Here is a 13,383-nt window from a genome sequence, read left to right as displayed (position 1 = left end):
CATTTCGTGTGTATGGTTACAAGGCAGAGTTTGTTTATGTAGTGAATAGTAAATGTATGGAAACTTTCCACTTCAATGAAATTGGCATTCTTTTTCATCTTAGTCTTTACTCAGCAACGTATTCAGACATGACTGCTCGACAATTACGGCAACTTTTTAGAAATTCTAGCTTATAGGCTGCTGGATCTCTATGCAGGCTGCACTGCCGGGACGATCAGGAAACCAAACTGAAGTTTGGCGGCATGACTAAGGCTCTTCTGCTTTTTAAAATCAGCGACAGCTACATGGGCTCCCTCTCGGGGGTTCCATGAAGCAGCGCTAGCAGACAACTTGCCTATCTCTGCCATGTTTTCTGCGGACGATTGAAAGAGCACTCAGTGAGCGCAATTCATGTGCTGCTGTGCTATGGTTTGTGCACCTTTTAGTCTCTTACTCAGAAGTTTATCCTTTGAGCTTTTGCACGGCAAGCATGCAGTTTATTTTATTATTTATTTTCAGTACACCCTGCAGCTCCGAAGCTTTACAGCAGGGGAGTGGGTACAACGTTAAAGTGACGAGCAGTTGAATAAAATCACATGAGAGAAAGAACAAAGGGGGAGTGAGGGTTGACAAAGGAGCAATGTAGACAGATAAATTAAACATATAATATACAACCAAAGAAGCAGTAGTGCATTTGTTCAACTAATATTTGAAAGAACAGTTAAATCACGAATCATTGATTAGCCATAAAAATACATCACGAGGAGCACTCGCAGCTCCAATTGGCAGCTTGTTCCGGTGAGAAATAGTATGTATAGGATACCACATCGGCTGAAGAAGCAGCTATCGCACTGATATCCAACAATAGCAAGGAAACGATTATGTCCGACTCACATGTAGCGGTACGTAGTTATATTAGGGGCCGTGTGGGCGTTCCATGTTGGAACATTTTCGAAACGTCAATCCCCAGAATGTCCAGATGGTCTGGACGCTAGGGCACCTCTCAACGACGGCCAATGGGGTGGCCAACACAGCTGCTCAAGCTGCCCTCCTCCAAGCATCTGGCACGCAGCCTCTCTCTGACACCATTAACGATGCCTCACCCTTACTAAGCTACGCTGAAACTAAAAATTACGATTAATAACGATAAGATTATTACAAGGAAATATTTTCTAACTCACAAAAGCCGTAGCAAATTTGAAGAACACATCATCCGGCGGCTACATACTGTCCGATCGCTACTTTATGAGCTAATGGTATCAAGACATATGTGATTCATTCTGCCCCTTCTGTGGAGCACCTGGCACACTATTTCACACAGTTTGGGAATGTCAAAAAAAAACCAAGAGCTGGGCAACAATCTTGATCCAACATGTCGCTGTCCTCTCGACCAGAATTCATTAGGACTTGGGAGAGTATAGAGCACACTTCAAAAAATATTCACTGCCGCGAAAAAAAAAAGGCAGCCAGAATGTCGTCAGAACTCCATAAGTTAATCAAAAGAAAATTTGAATTTCCAACACTTTGCACATAAGCACTTAATTTTTGGCGCAAAAAAATCACCGCTTAAGTCAGAATGGCACCTTTTAAATGTGCGTAAGGTTTCGCTTTTTGGCGCTGCAAAGAGCACTTTTTGTGGTTTCTATGCAGAAATCACCCCTGGCTGCCCTGATTATGTGCCTTCTGTGACGCCGTATTTTCAAGTCTCGTCGGGACTGGAAGAAAGACTGCGTTATTACAGCCAGCTCCTCGAGCAGGAAAGGCTGAAACTGCAGTAAGTAAAGTATAAAATAACTAGTTTTTTTGTGCATGTCAAGGGATGACACATCGCATCGGCATGTACTGAATCCGCGTGTCTCAAGAGTAAGGGAGGATCAATTCAGTGCTCCTTGACCGCTGCTAAAGTGGTGTATTGAGCTCCCACTCACAGACCGACACTCTACGAATAAAGGCTATAACTGGACACGCTAAATTTGCATGATGGCCTTTTGTGGTTAGTAGTAGGTGCGAAGTCGCGTGGAAAGCCTCAGCACACGATACTTATAGATATAATATCTCCATGCAGGGCAAATCTAGAGTACGTCTGAATTATTCTTTGGGGAAATGAAATGAAGCATTCTTGTCGAGAGGAAAAGTGGAAGGAAGTCACTCATTTCTCAGTGAAAGCCGGATCAAGTTTACCGACGCATTATTTGCTCTAAATTTCCGTCATAACTTATTTTCCTAGTTTCGTGGTCTTACTCCGTTTGTTTCTTATGTAGGAGGTGTTGGAAAACCTTCTTTCTTCCCCACTGCTCCCATTTAAAATTCAGAGGGTCTGTGGACGGCGTCTACGTACAGAGCGTAGATTAGATATAACGAACAGCTATTAGAGCCATCTCCCGGATGCAGATCTTCCCACATCATTGAGCGAAATACTTCTGGCATCTATTCTGCGCACGTGTCTTAATTTTCATAGCTGATCTCTCATCGCCTAATGGTGCCAAAATTTGAACACAGATGAGGTAAAACAATGAGAGAACAGTGAAAATAGGCCAGCCGGCCACGTGATGAGTAAGTGACATATGCAACTGACACTTAGACCCGCCGATCAGATGCAGCGGCAGTGGAGGAGGGGGCAGTTGAAAGGCTCTGAAACACCTTCCCTCTTAATTTGGCGAGCCCTTCTCAGCGAATCTTTCATGCTCGCATCCTACTCCGTCACCCACACCTGCGTATACAAGTTGAGAGGTGGCTATTGGTTACATTCTTTCAGACCTTAGGCAGCTACCATGGCTGTGGCCAATAAGCCGCATAGCTCCGGCAGATCAGGAAGCTCCGCACCGCTAAGCGGCGTGCAAAAAAGTGAGAAAAGGAGAGGGAAAGGCGCGAACATGCTGAAATTCAAATTCTGACTACAGATAACTGAGCTTCCACAAAGCGCATTAAAAAAAATCTTGCTGGACAATATTCCTAACGCGGCGTGCTTTAACATCCCATGCATACCGCCGCTTTATTAGAGCGCCATTTCAGAGCTCCTTTAAGCGCTGGGGACGATATGGCATTGATGCGGTGCCTTGTGATTCTCTGGTATCGCAGGCATTGCTGAACGTAACAAAGTGTGCTTGGACAGGATTGAGTAGTCTTGATTACTGGCGCTTTTCTGGTTATAGCAAGCACTGGAGGAGTTCCTTTAGGAATTTCAAGCGATGCGAAAAATGTGAGGTCAACAAGGAATGCGGAATGACAAAATGGCAGCGCAAAACGAAAGGACTGTGCAGCTCCACGCGTATCGTTCTGCGTTTCTCATCCTCGGCTTGGTACTGTTGACGATTGTTTCATGTTGTTTAAGCATCTAAACCTCACCAGGTTTTACTTGATCGTAAGGAAGTTTTCGCCGGCCTGTTTTTACCGCCTCAGTTCTTTGTTAAATGTCCGACATCCGCACCGTATAAAAGACACCAGGGGAGTGCATGCGAAGATGCAGCGTAGCACCGCCAGGAATCTGTTTTCGTGGTTCTGTCTGTCCACTTCGGCAACAGGCCGCAATATGCATCGGTGTGAGGTCTCTCCAGGCGGCGCACTAGCGATGCGGCTGGGACGGGCGACATGCTTCACTTGCAGCATGGCGACTGCGGTTTCGCTGCAAATGCTCTCTGCCAACAATCGCTCCAGCCGAGCGCAGCTTCTGTTTTAAGTTTAGCATCATGTTTCTACTCCTCGTGAACCTAAGAGATGAGAGGCCGCGTCCGTTTCCTTGTTGTCCGCCACAACGCTCATTTTAAACAAAATAATCTACCCTGATGAAAATTAACATAAATTCTGTCTAGTAAAAGGCCTGAGCACAGCGAAGACAGTGATTTGATACTTTGCGTGTAGAATGCCCAGTGCCTATGCTTTGCTATAATTTCGTGAAAACTTTTTCGGTACAAATTCTCCGTTTTGGCACGACTCTGATGGTGGCCAAAGCTGTGTTATGCATTAGAAGTGGGGTGCATTTGCGGCAATTTGCAGTAGAGTCGCTATGAAAATGTTTCGCATTCCTGGACTCCTGAAGGTATTGCAAGCACTACGCATGCTTTCTATTGTAAGATTGAAACACTGTTCTGGAATCGGGGAAGGTTTTTAGCCCTCCCATGCCCAGCTTTCCTGGACATGTACTACTTGCACCATCTGTCGGCAGTGGCGGCGACACGGCGCGTAACTGAATGGGAAGGGGTACAAAAAAATAGTAAAACGTGAACAAAAGCACCTACAAAAAATGACCCAGGGATTTGTGTAGTATATACTTAGATGAGGAATGTGTCAAAGTTTCAGTTCTGTGCTGTTAATACACGAGCTTCCCAGTGCGTTTGAATACTGTACGATGCTGCCTAGCGGTGGGGGCCGCATTTTGCCCATTTCTCAGACTTTAATATTGTATAGCGCCGCAACACAGATAGATATCGAAAATCACCCTCGGTTTTAGGAGAGGCGCATAACTGGACCCCTGGGACAGTGGACACCTTACTCGTGCTTTAAGCTACGAAACCCATGGAATGGGAGCTTGGACAGCAAAGGAGTCTTGCTGCACTTGTCACGGTCAGTCGAGGACATCTCCATTGAGACTGAGACCACTATCTCCACACTCTCTAAGGGTGGGGGGAAGCATAAGGGTGAAAAGAGGTGACATTGGCAAAGATGCGTTCAATGAAGGCGGAGATTTTAGGACTCTAACCATGCTTGCAGACATCATTTCATACAGTTTTTAATGGTGGCCCCAATCATTATATATCAGGAATGAAAGGTATTTAGACGTGAGGTATGCAAGTATCTAAGCGTACGCACAAATCATGGGGTAACTGACTGTGATGCCGGGTAACTGACTGTGATGCCGGCGAGAAAAATTAATGAAAATATGAGAAATGCCTTCTCATGAATGAAAGGTGCTCCCGGATACAATAAACAGTAATTGATTCGAGCATTCTTAAAACATGGAGTTGTTTTGGGCACGGTGTTGGCAGGTGTTAGTAGCTAAGATCCGGCAGACATCCTGTGCTTGTTATTTAGCAGAGGGAAGTGCAAGGTTGCTTCAGGCACCAGTTGCAGTAGGAGTAGTGAAAGGAATAAGGGTTGGATAAGAATGCGGGGCGGGAGGGGGTGGATTTTCGGAAGCATGCAAAGTGACCAGGATCACTTGGTGTGGAAAGCATCTGAACCAGAGTGATGACAACAGTGAGGTACAATTCATTTCAGGTTTCTAAACCTTGTTGTAGCTTGACTACTTGGGGGAGAAGAATCTAGCCCCTCGCTAAATTTTAAAAAGACAAAAGTTAGGAAACTCAGGGAGAGTGGACTTGGGAGAGCTTAGAGCACACTTCAGAAATATTCACTGCCACAAAAAAAAAGGCAGCCAAAATGACGTCGGAACTCCTGCCTCAGTGGAAGCTGTGGTTGGTGTACTAACTACCGATCAACGATGTTGCCGGAGGACAACAGGTATGCAAGCTTGTAAAACATCTGATCTGTAATAATCATCTACTCCTCTCGAGCTTAACCTGCAATCTGCACTCGGAATATAGTAGGCTGCATCTAGAGAACGAAGTAGCAATTGGTCCTCAGTGGAGGCTCTCCAACCAGAGATGTTAGCTTATTGTTTTGACACTGTGGTCAAATACTTTGTGCCTGCAACCCACCTGCAGTGCTATATTAGCATGTGATCTGAATGAAAACATCTTCGACAGAGGTCCGTCTGGTTGGGTTTTTGATAGTTGAGAGAAAAACTGACGCCAACCAATATTTTAAGTTTGCCCAACGACTGCTTCTGCATTCTGAAGACATCGCAGGTCGAATATTTTCTGGCACACCTCAACTCAGTCGAACCTTCAATTCAGTTTACAATGGAACGAGAAGTAAACAACACATTGCCATTCCTGGACGTCTTCATAAGAAGAGAAAGGGCAGATCCAAAGTTCAGTGTCTATAGGAAACCAACCCACACCGGCCGCTATCTAAATTTTAATTCTAACCACCCTACAAGTCACAAGGAATCCGTTGTCTCCTCTCTTCTGAGAAGATCAAAGGCAATCTGCTCCTCGGAAGCAGAGAAAAGAGCAGAAGAGGCCACCATTCTCGCCGACCTACAGAAGAATGGCTACACACGTGGCTTCATTCAACGTGTGGGTCGCCGTCAGGCTCAGAGGACAGAGGGAACAGCCAACAATGTAACAACGAAACGCGCGCGCGTGGTGCTTCGATACGTGAGGGGAACCAGCGAGGCACTTGCTTGCATTCTGGGAAAATATGGAACCTACGTTGCTCACAAACCTGTTTACACTATAAGCCGCGTCTTGCCCCGACCGAAAGACCGCGTCCCCAGAGAAAAACAACCGGGTGTCATTTACGAAATCCCGTGCTCCAAGTGCCAGGCTTCATACGTCGACGAAACAAAAAACCTCCCCCAAAGAATAAGGCAACACAAGAATGACGTCTGGCTAATGAATTCAGAAGCCAACCCCCTCGCCGAACACTGCGAGTGTGCCGACCACCCAATAGCCTTCGAGGAAGTGAGCGTCTTGGCTGTGGAGCCAAACCTGTTTAAGAGGCGACATGTGGAGTCATGGCACATCCGGCTCACAAAGGCGGCGATGAACAGAACTCCAGGAACGCTCCCCTCTGCGTACGTTAGTGGACTCCGCCACGTGCTAACAAAGGGAAAGCGAAGGCAACACCCCGCTGCTGCTGGCACACTTTAGTCACCCCTGAAGAAGGGACCGAGTTGGTCCCGAAAAGTTGGGCTAAATTAAAATATTGGTTGGCGTCAGTTTTTCTCTCAACTATATTAGCATGTGCTGGGTAGTTGGCCATGATGTCATGACAATAGGTCAATGTCATTTGTTGGAAGGGGCCTCCACAGACGGCCATTCGCTGCTTCGTTCTGCAGTTGTATCTTTGAAGATTTCGCATAAGATTCTGTATCATTGTTTTGTTCATGATGTGTTTGATGGGCATCGAGCTGTGACTTGTGAGATGTTTTGGCGTTAGGTCAGCGGCTGGAGCTTGCTGGAGGAGCAGAAAAGAAAATCAGTTCACGTCTCACTGCTCAGTGGTTCTCTGGAGAGGCCAAACAGCAGAGGCTAGGTAGGAAAGAGGTAGAGACGGGCCTCTGTCCCTGTGCTGTGGAGGGTGGGTATTTGTGTGTTGGGAGAGAGGTTCGGAGGGGTGAAAAGGGGGAGCTGGAGAGACTGTGCAGGGTCACTACGGCTCAGGGGCCAACTCCCCACAGCACGGGAACAAAGTTCCTTTCCTTTCCTGTCTTGTTTCTGCTGAACTGCCAGAAAGTTGTCCCCAAGTATAGTAGTGCATGCTATGTTACTGGTTTTGGCACCTTTGGCTCTAAATGGTCCCTGCTAGCCATTACTACACCATCCAGTTCATCATTGCAGTGCACGTCCACTTTGCTCCATGGATTATGCTATGCAGGCTCTGCCTTCTCTGTGTTCTACCCACAATGTATTCCCCCACTAGATCAGTCACATCCTGCCATGTCTTGTGCCTGCAAACAAAATTGTTGCACTATTAAATCATTTGCCATACTATTCATTTTTATGGTATTTCTGTTCCCTTCATTCTGCAGGAGTACATCGCACGACAGGGTGCCGTGAACGCCATGCACTTCCACCCGTCGGGCGAGTACCTGGTGACCGGAGCCGACGACGGTGTCACACGTGTCTTGGACTTGCTCAGGGGAAGGCTGCTCTACACACTCCTCAACCACACGGTGAGTCAACTACACATGGTGGCCGCTTCGCGCCAAGGGAGGGTGCAATACCCTTATAAAAATGGTCTACAGACAGTCTATAGACTTCTTATTGACGCTATTGACTTCCTATAGATACTGCTTTTTGTCTATTCATAGTCTATAGACTCAAATCTACTAAAAGTGTATGGCCATAAATCTATAGACCGTCTATGACATTTGTACTTTATAGAGAGGTCTATAGACACTCTATAGACTCTAAAACTTTTTGTAAGGATATGGCCGCTAGTCTTTGTAGTGTTTGTTCATTCTTCAAAGCTGCCGGGACGTCGATTTATTCCTTTATTTGCGATGCAAGACGCGACCTGATTTATCACGATTGATCGCATCCATGCGGAGCCGATTCTACGTTGTTCTAGAACGTTCTAGTAACTTTGCACGCTTTATTCCAAAAGTTTGCTATCAGCTTTAAATTGAGCGCTGCCGAGAGCGCCGGGCATTCTGTTCGACGACTGCGGAGCACACCTGTTGCTACGCCACCGCAGACTCATTCAGTCCTTTGTGGGTACATTTCATGTGTATGGTTACAAGGCAGAGTTTGTTTATGTAGTGAATAGTGCAGGGGTGGAAGTGCTGCGCCAATTGTGCTGTGCTGTGCCAATTTGATCTCCTGCACCAAGCTGCGCCTAAACGGCAATTTATGCCCATTGCAAGTATACAGAGCCAAATTTAGCTGAGTGTTATTGTCGGCTGGGCAACACTGGGCGCTCGCTACGAAACGGACGCAACCGCATTCACATCGACAGTTTCGTTACAGAGGCTAGAAGGTTTTCCTAGTGTCGCGACCGGGCCGGCGCAGCTGAAATAACTTGCTATGCTCAAGGCAGATGGCGCTGCCGCCCGCTGGCGTGCGGGCGGGCGCAAGAAGCCCCTATGGAGTGCTCGCTGGTTCAGTCGGTTGATCGTGTGTGGGTTGCTATCACTGCTTTGACAAGGCGTTAAAGTGTTAAAGACGGTGCAAACACTGGCATAGGTTCTCTTCTCATTTAGATTCGACACGGACTAGCTGTAACACCGACAGTGTGCCGCGGCAGGAGCAAATGCAAGCGTCACGTCGGGCCTCACCTACTGCGCCGTAAAGAAGCGTAAAAACGCATTTTGTATATGATACCGAAATGAGAAAAGGAAGCGGCACAAACTGCAGGGTGGAACGTCTTTATTACACAAGGTTCCATGACAACAATGTACTAATGCCTTTATTTGTGCGAAGTGCCCTGTGCGAGGCTACTGACAGCGCCTCATTTTCAGCAACTTTTTCTTTTCTCGCTGCGCGCCGCGCTCTTTGTTTACCGACTTTACAAGGAAATGCATCCTAGTCAAGGCGTAAAACTTGACCACTTCTGTCGTAATTCGACGTCCATGCTCCGCGCAGCCCACACCTTGAAGCTCACGTCCCTGAAGAAAATGCAGAAAGCTGACCATGCTATCTGCGTGTAGCTCATTGCGCCTAAAAAACACCGTAAATGCGTCCTCAAGCTTAGCTATGAGCTGTTCAATTGGCCTTGATGGATAAACTAAGCCTCCATGGTCAAAATTTCGAGTAAGTGAGGCATTGTTGTTTGACTCGGCTTGCAAAGGCGAAGTGCTGAAACAAGTTGCACATTCGAGGCAAGGAAATCTTTTAAGGATTTTTCTTACAACATACCCAGCTACATAAAAAATTAGTCTGCTGTCACTTTTTTTGTCTACACAGCCCTGATGATCGCTCAGGCTGCTGTGCTCCTCGAGCAACTCTGCAGCAGAAGCCAAGTTTCCGCCATCCAGTAAATTATCGACAAGTTCAGTTATTCGTTCATTTTTTTCTTTGGGAACATCAGATGGTTGCAAGAGGGCAGTCACGACTTCTGCAGGTACGTTTGCTCCTTTTGGAGGCTTTGCGAGGCTGTAGAAAGAAAGGTTGTTGATAATTATCAAAAACTGCCCCACAGTTGGATGATCATTGCAACCGAAGAACTGGCGCACAATCCCAAATACTTTCTCCATCCTGTCTTGGCTTAGGTTTGCAGTCAACAAGTGCAGCGACCTGGTCAGGTATTTTACAAGCGACAGTGTGCTTTGCAGCGTTACACGCAGCCCAAGGGCAGTTCCTGCACTTAAAAAGCCGCCACCATACTGTGCAGCATGTTCCTCCCATTCCGAGAAAAACAATGAACTCATTCAAAAACTGTGCACTTCTTGAATCAGCACGAAGGCCTTTTGATGGGATTCTAGATGACATTATAAAAATTAGTCTTTCCATTAGTTTTACAAACCGTTCTGTCGGTTCGATGTTTCTGACGTTGTCCCTTTGCAAATGGTCCCGGTAAAAGAAAATACCCTTTAGTACCTCCTGACTGAACAGCTGAAATGCAAGGTTTACTCGCATTTTTTCGAATGCATTTGGATGCACATGTGATTGCGTGATGTGTGGCATCACCTTCAATGTCACAAATCACCCGCGCGCACTTGCCAACAGGCTGGGCGAACGGCACGGCTTTCATAGCGCGCCAAAAGCCGCACGCCTGGCAGCTGCAGCGCCACCTACGCTGTGCATCCAAACCGGTTTCACAGGGGCCCCTTGAAACGGCGGCCGTTCACGACACTAGGAAAACCTTCTAGCCTCTGTAGTTTCGTTAGCTTGTGCTTGTCGGCGCGGCTGTCACAAATGGCTTGTACAAGAATGAGCAAAAATAAGTACTTTTAACTATTATCTGGTAATATAACTTCATCGCGGCCGGTATTGTGAACTTACCTCAATAGCAAGCTGTATTGATTGTGCAGAAAACGAGATACCAGGTTCACTCGCATATTTTGTGCACTTTTTTCAGTAATTAAGGGCTCCAAAAAGAGATGCGGAGATTTTGCGAACACGTCCTTAAAAAAACTTCATGAACGTCATAATGCACATATATGTCCTACATTGTCGCGCATACGTCGACTCCCACTCGCACCTCTCGCTGGTCAAAAAAAAAATTCCATATACAGGTCGACGCAACCCCCATCACCGCGCGATGGTATGACACCGCGTGCTCAGCTCTAAGCAATAAACACGCAGCGATAAAATCGCAGAGCCAGTGAAGATAAACGGCGCTAAAACTGCGTCTTCGCAATAGGCCCGGCTGACTAGCGGCAAACCGAACCGCCAGCGGTTCAGTTGTTTAGAATTTTGGACACCTTGCCCTGGAATGCAACCGCCGGCGCGAGTGGGCCGGGTAAACGGCGCGCGAATATAATTTCGTTTACCGGAGCTAATTTAACAAACGAATTATGAACTCCTTACACGTGGAGCTGCGAGGGAATGGGCAGCGGGCTTTCTACCTGTCGTGCTCGCACCTCGCACGCAGCAGTTATGAAATTGCTTTGACTTGGCCTGGCCAGTTACGTGGTTACGTCTTCACAGTGGTAGAGTGTACTGGCTAACAGTGGTGCGGCTGGCGTCCCCTCGCTGCTCGCACCTTTCACAGCCATACACGGCAACGCGTTCGCGCCGTTCTTCCACAGCCTGCCTTGCGTGCGCCCGTGTGTACGCTGGTGCATTTTTTTTTCATATATGTTTGGGTAATAAATTGTGGGTGCGCAATTAAGCGAGGGCGCAAGTTATGCGAGTAAATAGGATAAGTTGGCCCCCTCGTTGGTTTGGCTGCGCAATTTTTCGAATTTTAAAATCCATCGGTTGGCGGGTATTGATTCATTTTGTTTTTGGTTCTGACATAGTATATTCGAGATTCTGCTGCACTGTTTTGACGGTTTGGTTGTGGCTATTAAAAAGTTATGCAGAACGAACTGAAAGGCTTTAAAGTTTCCTAAGCAAGTCCTGTCGCTCTAATTTATTTATTTATTTATTTCATAATACTGCAGGCCACTGCTTGGCCCAAGCAGGAGTGAACATACAATGTTACATAACCAAAAGAATAAAGTTATTCAATATTAGCAGCACACGGAAACCAAAAGAATAAAACGAAAAGAATAAACTTATACAATGTTAGCAGTGCACGGATACCAAAAGAATAAAACCAAACGAATAAACTTATACAATATCAGCAGCACACGGATACAAAACATACATATTATCATTATTAGCAGGTAAGTAGACAATTTAACGCATCAGAAAAATTTTGCGAGGAAAAAACAGATTCCGGTAACGAATTCCAATCTTGCACTGTTCTAGGGAAAAAACTGTATTTAAAACTGTTAGTTTTGCCGAAAAGGGGAGTAAGTGAATGTTCACGAACGTTTCGAGTCCTTCTTACTAGAGGACGCTTAATGCACTCCGGAAGCTTCAGTTTATTTTTACCTGTTAAACTATTAAACAAGAATACCAATCTATTAATCTTTCGGCGGACTTCTAGTGTAGGAATGTTATTTGACATCATTAACTGCGATGGAGAGTCTTCCCTTTTGTATTTTCTGTATATAAACCTAACCGCTTTCCTATTTACTTTTTCAAGGACCATTATGTCCTTTTTCGTGTACGGGTCCCAAACGACTGAAGCATATTCAAGTAAAGACCGCACACAAGTTTCGTAGGCCAATTTTTTCAGGTGTGCTGGGGCAGTTTTTAGCTTTCTTCGTAAAACCCATAGCTTTCTTAATGCGGCTGTAGAAATATTAGTAATGTGTGACGACCATTTTAACTTATTGTCGAGTGTTACACCTAAATATTTATATTTCTCAACTTCCAAAATCCTATTACCGCAAAAAAGGTAAGGCAGCAAACTTGGAGACTTTTTTCTAGTTATACGTAAGACAACAGTTTTTTCACTATTAAATTCCATAGCCCATTTAAGACACCATTCTTCAATGGCAGAAACTGCTTTTTGTACAGAGCTGCGGTCATATTCGGATGAAATTTGTTTAAACACAACACAGTCGTCTGCGAATAACTTAACAGAAACATCTTCAGGTACAACCGCAACTAAATCATTGACATATTTTAAAAACAACAATGGCCCAAGCACACTTCCCTGGGGGACTCCTGATTGAACACTAACAACACTTGAAGCGATCTTATTAATTTCCACATATTGCCGTCTGTCTGTAAGGTATGCTTGAACCCACCGAATGATAAAAAAAGGCACACCCATACATTCCATCTTATAGAGAAGTTTGCCATGTGGCACCTTATCAAAGGCCTTGCTAAAATCAAAGAAAACCACGTCCGTTTGCCCGGACATATCAAGCACACGCGCAAAGTCGTGCACAGCCAGAACAGTCTGAGTAACTGTAGATAAACCCTGCCTAAACCCGTGTTGACAATCGGACAGAAGATTATGATCGATCAGGAACTTTCGCAGGTAGCCGGCTACAATGTGCTCCAACACCTTACACTGCATGTTATGGAAACGGGCCGATAATTTGAAACTGACAGTCGATCACCTTTTTTATACACAGGAACCACACGTGCTATTTTCCAATCTGAAGGAAGTTTTCCGCATGCTAATGATAGTTTAAAAATGTCTGTTAGGCAACCTGATATTTGTTCTGCGTATCGCCTCAAAAATACATTCGGAAGACCATCGGGTCCAGCGGATTTTTTAGTGTCCAGTTTCAAGAGCATCGCCAGGACACCCTCACGAGCCATTTCAATGCCCTCCTCTGGTGCAGCCGCTGTTTTTATTTCATATTCATCTAATTCTGAAAACACCTCG

At 45.8% G+C, this 13,383-nt stretch overlaps 1 protein-coding gene across 17 annotated transcripts in view; it reads left to right on the top strand.

Moving 5' to 3' along the window:
- The window catches only part of LOC149357439 (uncharacterized), a 478,435-nt gene that overhangs the window by 413,006 nt on the left and 52,046 nt on the right, over positions 1-13,383 (top strand). For all 17 annotated transcript variants that reach the window (XR_016291828.1, XR_016291830.1, XR_016291829.1 and 14 more), the window contains one exon: positions 7,574-7,717. Coding sequence is in view for 14 of the 17 variants with exons in the window: in XM_089584679.1 (XP_089440805.1) it covers positions 7,574-7,717 (144 nt within the window). In the remaining 3 variants the exon portion in view is untranslated. The remainder of the gene's footprint in view (positions 1-7,573; positions 7,718-13,383) is intronic.

This window comes from Amblyomma mixtum, chromosome 3, assembly GCF_055824585.1.
Source record: "Amblyomma mixtum isolate Tamu chromosome 3, ASM5582458v1, whole genome shotgun sequence".
Taxonomy (NCBI): Eukaryota; Metazoa; Arthropoda; class Arachnida; order Ixodida; family Ixodidae; genus Amblyomma; species Amblyomma mixtum.
Note: the sequence above shows the minus strand (reverse complement) of the source record. Positions and strands in the feature narration are given on the sequence as shown.